Source organism: Mizuhopecten yessoensis, unplaced genomic scaffold (genome assembly GCF_002113885.1).
Source record: "Mizuhopecten yessoensis strain PY_sf001 unplaced genomic scaffold, ASM211388v2 scaffold8995, whole genome shotgun sequence".
Lineage (NCBI taxonomy): Eukaryota > Metazoa > Mollusca > Bivalvia > Pectinida > Pectinidae > Mizuhopecten > Mizuhopecten yessoensis.
In genome coordinates, this window is record NW_018407826.1 from 705336 (window position 1) to 711311 (window position 5976).

General features: G+C 35.0%; 1 protein-coding gene across 1 annotated transcript in view; it reads left to right on the forward strand.

The window, feature by feature from the left end:
• The first annotated feature begins 384 nt into the window (after window positions 1–384).
• LOC110457026 (ribonuclease Oy-like) overlaps window positions 385–5976 on the forward strand; it is a 13808-nt gene continuing 8216 nt past the window's right edge. Inside the window, exons 1-3 of the mRNA XM_021508111.1 lie at window positions 385–575; window positions 1600–1687; window positions 1928–1983. Coding sequence (XP_021363786.1) covers window positions 520–575; window positions 1600–1687; window positions 1928–1983 — 200 coding nt within the window. The 5' untranslated portion in view covers window positions 385–519. The remainder of the gene's footprint in view (window positions 576–1599; window positions 1688–1927; window positions 1984–5976) is intronic.

Below are 5976 nucleotides of genomic sequence, written 5' to 3' on the forward strand. Positions count from 1 at the left end.
TCTGACAGATTGTCTCCTAAGTTTTTCTGCAAAGTTTTTCTGTTTCCTATAGGCTTCCCAATTGTCTGAAGTTTTAAAAAGACGATATTTATTTCGTAGCATGGATTTCATTAAAACAGCCTTAAGTAATTTATTGTTAAAGAAAGGAGGTTTATTGATTCTTGGTCTCATGTTATTAAAGTCCATATCATTAATACTTCCCACGTGTCCTCACATTCCCTAACACTCATGGTATACAATCCTATCAGTGTATTTAGGGGTCTAGATATTGTTATCTTAAGGAAGAAGTTTATTGAGACAATTTGTTCCTTGTCTAAATCAGGAAGTTTAAAACATGTATTTAAGTAAAGGTTTTTTTGTGTACATAGTACTAGTGTATATACATACACTCGTGCTTGCTTGTGATCCATCTGGATATAAAATAACGTTGAATTAAGAAGTCTTTAACAAAGTTTTGTAGTGTTTAACCTGAAGTGATTTTATTTTCCAGATTTTCACAACAAAGTTGGCAGTACAAACATGGTGTCACGTTGCGTTATTTTGGTATTAGTAGTTACTTTGATTGATTGTATTAGGTAAGTACTGGAACAAGCACCTGAACATTGATACATGTATACTGTACAGCTGTAATGATTGTGCACGTTTGTTACGCTATTAAATAACATGTATATTATTTGTGGACCCCACAGTCACGTTAAATGATTAAAATGGGTATATTGTGTTACTTTTTTGTTATCAATATATACATGTAGCGAACTGATCATCAGTGACCAGGTAGCACATATTGATAGAGCGCCTGTCTATAGTTTTGGGGTCCCGGGTCCCAGGTTTGGAATCCCAGTCTGGCTGTACATTTCTCTTCCTCTATAACCATATGTTGGATTTTTCTATAATTTGACTAAGTAAAATAACATCATATGTAGATGTATATGAAGAAAGGAATTTACAATTTGACTTTTTTTCCTGGAGTTGTGACCCTTGAAACTTTAAATTACCAGAAACCTTGTAAGTGCAAGGTCCAATACTTCCTTCACTGTTGGATTTATTTTTTACTTGGCACAGTGAAAATATTTTATATGTAGATGTGCATGAAGAAGGGATTTGTGATTCGATTATTATACCTCCTGCAAACAAAGTTTGAAACCTCCATAAAATGAAGCGGGGGTTTATGTTTGTAGTCTTGGTCACAGTTTCTCTAGTTCTAAACTGTGTTTTAAATATTTGACTGAGAAGGCTTTTTTTAGTCCCCTACCAGTGAAACCGGGGTAAATATTTTATTTTTCAATTTTCGACATGTTTTCCCACTTAACTGCTGATTTTATGTACACATGTTTTTTAGGGGTCTAGCATTAATGTTGTTTAATGAAAGTGGAAATATGATTTTGTTTTTGAATTTTTGACATGTTTTGGACTTAACTATCTTGGCCAAAATCTGCAAGTTAAAGTTGAAGTTTAATGGGAGAGGGGGTGGGGGGTAGGCGACATGTACTGATTCATCAATACCTACAGAATGCTTGTTAAAAATGTATTTGTAATAATGACAATGAATCAAAGCAGCACTAAACTCCAGATATTGATATTGTGTTCTGCTATTCACAGTCCTATTACCTGCAAAAATGACACCTGGGACCGGTTCATCTTCACCCAAGAATGGCCGATAGCAGTGTGTGAGAAAGCTAATGAAACAGTAAGTTGACTGTTATATACTATAGAATTATTGAATGTTGTAGATATAGTTGACTGTATGGAGGTAGAAGGGTTGAATGTTTAATAATAAATCCCTGTAAACAGCTCCCTCCTGATGAGGAATCCTTGTTTACAGGGATTTGGGGGCCGGTGACTGTTTGAAGAAATACTGATTTCACTATCCAGAAGATCAGAAGATTAATGTACAATGAAGTTAAAAAAACTATTTGTCTTATTTCAGGGACACAAGTGCCTTATTCCCTCTCAGGTTAATAGCTGGGGTATACATGGACTATGGTGAGTATCCTTTAAAGATCAGTGAAATATCAGAAATTATCAGTGTGATGCCTATGTAGTGAATACTTACAAAAGCAATTTTAAGAAGTATGTCACTTTGACATTTATCCTGAGATAGATATACAGCTTGGCAAATAAAGAAATCATTATGGTTGGGGTACCATGGATTATCTAAAAACATTCTCAAAAGAGCTATTCCTACAATTCTTGGTGCAGACAAGGGTACAAGTCTGCCATTCTGACGACAACTCTAGCTTCTGTTTACTGCCACAGATATTCTTTTAAGCTGTAGATGAAGCGACAGAAGAACAAGTGGTTGCTTTGTTCATACATTCAGTTATGAACAAAAAACTAAGTAATTGATAACAATTTTGATGGCATTTCCTGTCAGAAAATAGCAGAAAACGATAAGGTAATGGAAAAGGAATGTATTAGAAAATTTAGTGATTTTCCTCTAAATTATGTATTAACCTATTGTAAATACTATATATATTTCACTTGGTTGTATGGCAGAACTTACCGATATTTTCACTCATGCTTTGCACTCGTGAAAAATATGTATTTTATGGACATAAACGATGTAACATTGTATTAATGATGTAACTTTTCTATAAATGGACTGGTAAATAATACACTAAAGATATTTAACATTTCTTTTAACATGTATAAATATTTTTTACATCATGGTACTTTTCATTACCATTCAGAAGAGAAACAGTAGTTAGAAATAAGTTCATTTAGTTATGTTGTATAAAGTCTATATTTTAAGACGTCATGTATATATATTGTGCATAACTGTATTTATGCCAAATCATGGTACAATATAATTGATTGTCTTGTTTTTAACCACACACTTCACAATGAAAACTACACAATAACAGATATTGGCAATACTGCATAGTGTACACAAATGACACATGTTACAAAACGTTTATAAAGAAAATCACATTCATTTGTGCATACCAGTTCACTTGGGTGTCTACAAAACGTTTATAAAGAAAATCACATTCATTTGTGCATACCAGTTCACTTGGGTGTCCCCATGGTGTTCTCAGGTACTTCCTTGTCAGTTATCAAATATCGTCCAGTTTTACGCAACATCGTTCTTTAACAAGGAAGTGAAGGTGCATGTGCTTTCCATTTCCGCATTGTTAAGGAAAGATTTCCCTGTTAATCTGAACTTCTATGTAGTTGCGTAATTAATAAACCTATCTAGTACGCGGCTGTTGATTGAGGAAGAAAGGAATAGGAAAAGTTGGAAATATTCAATATATCATACACTGGATTGATGTGTTGTGAAGAAGTCCAAAGATTAAGAGTGTTTAAGGAAATATTTCCTTTTATCATCCAATTCCTAGTGATCATAAAAATGAATTATCCTCTACATCAAAGAATCGAAGGGATATTGTAATGATGCTGTTATGTTCATCTGGATTCTTTTCTGCATAACTGTGTGACCTTTTAGTTTGACCAATTAAACTTAAACATATACAGGGCTATCATAATTAAACTTTTTATTTGGAATTATTTTGCTGATAAAAAAGGCATAGGTGAAGGTCACTCTAACTTATATAGGCCTATCATAATAAAACGTCTTGTTTGGAATCATTCTGCTGGTAAAAAGTTGAATGTGAAGGTCACTCTTTAAAGGGACATCACGTGAAAAGCGATATTTTTTTAATGAATGTATGTATTGTATGCACTTCCACTTATGTTACCTCGCTATCCCCATATTCATAGTCCGTTCCAAATGTCCAGTTTGACCACTTGAATTGTTCGGGAAAGCCCTGCTAAAAATAGCGCCGATAACATCACCTGACTAGGCAGTAAACACAAGTGGTGCGAGCGAGATGAAACGGTTTCCAAAGGGGCCCCCAGAGAGGGGCGTCAGGCAAATGCAACTTCTTACCGCACTATGAAACCAAGTAATATGATTTCTAAGTCCGTATTAAAACCTATTGAACAGTAGTTATTCATCATCAGAAGTTAATTGCACACTTGCCAATATTCAGAATTTAAATTTATTTAGCTTTAAACATATTTGTTGCCAATTAAATTGAACATGGGATGGGGCTCACGTTTTTACAATTTATCACAGCCTTCGCCCGTCAAACATTTACAATTAAATGTCAACAATGATAATAGGCATAAACATAAAGTATATATATATAAATATATATTGAATTCAGTACCGGAATGTGACATCTGTACGGGGCTAAACACCTTTCTTCAACCATGGGACAAACCTTTCTGTAAAAAGGAATATTCACGAGACGAATATCCCTTTTCAAATGTTGTCATAAAGTGCATATATGCAATGACAAACTACACGCGTATAAAAAAGAGAAACGTTTGTGACTTTTTTTTATTACATTGTACAACTCAATATCTTTGGCAATTTGGTTTCTTCTATACCATGCATATACATTTATGTATACTTTTTCCCCACTTTCACTGTCTCCATACGCTAACACTTACAGTAACATCACACACACTAAACTGTATGGCAAAACCACTACGTGTACATGTAGAATATGTGTCAAATATGGGACGTGTTGAGATACTTGATAATTATATTTTTTCAATACTTTTCATAGATTAAAGCATTCTTGTCAATGGACCCTTTTTATGTTGAGCCAACCTTTCTTTAATCATTTAATTTTTGTCCGAAACAGAAGCCGTAGTTATCGGCAGCACGCGTCATTTTTACAACGGAAACAAATGTTTCTTCCCCTGTTTTCAATACGTATTCCGATTCTATCTGAAGTCGAAAATTAATTCTTTATAGAGAAAAGGTTGTTACATGATCATACATTCTAAGTCAACAACATATGAAAACATGTACTGTTGAAAAATTACAGATACAGATACAGATACAGAAGCTTTATTTTACGTCGAATATTATAAACATACAACATAAGCTACGAAGAGCTTGTATTTCGACAAACACATGTAAAGAACAAAATACATAACAAGAAAAAAAATACAAAATACACATACATATTGAAACGCTAAACAGTAAAAATATGAAGCATATAAAGCATTTACAGCACATTTGCAGAAAATAAACATATGACAAAAGCATCAAATTGTAAACTACAAAGCTGACAAAAAGCACAGAGCCATATGTAAAGCTGTACGTTACATTTTAAACAGAGAAAATTACACTTCAGCCAGCACAGGACACATACGAAGCAGGAAAAAATAGGTAGCCCAAAACGCTAACCAACACATTAAGTGCATCCGCACTCGGGCCCGTTCCACCTCCGGATCAGTCTGCCGAACTCGGAGTAGTTCTCCACTTTACGTAATTCGTTCGGCAGGCTGTTCAATATGCGGGCGCCCTCATAGCGGAAGGACCTCTTTCCATACCTGGTGGTGTTGACCCTTGGTAGCTGTGCTGTATTTTCATTCCTTAATGAATAAGATGAACATTTTATATTTATTATTTCTTGTAGGTAGTCAGGAGATAACTTATTAACAATTTTAAAAACTTCACAAGCAATGAGTTTCATGCGAGTAATATGTAAATAATATGAGTCTGTGCTCGATAAAATATCCTTGTAGTCTGAGATATAATCATTTAGTACAAAACGGAGTCCTCTCTCCTGGATTTTTCCATCTTGTTTGTGCTAGATTTATTAGCTCACCGGGTCCGAAGGACCAAGGTGAGCTTATGCCATACCGTGGCGTCCGTCGTCCGTCGTCCGTCGTCAACAATTTCTTTAAATGACTTCTTCTTCTTAACCACTGATTGGAATTTAACTAAATTTGACTGGAAGCATCCCTAGGTGGTGGGGATTCACAATTGTACAGATGGTGGGGCTGACCCCCCAGGGGGCTGAGGGGCGGGGCAAAAAGGGGGCAATTTGGCTATATTGCTTTAAGCGACTTCTTCTCTGGAACTAAGAGATGGATATCAACCATATTTGACTGGAAGCATCCCTAGGTGGTGGAGATTCAAAATTGTACAAATGGTTGGGCTGACCCCCC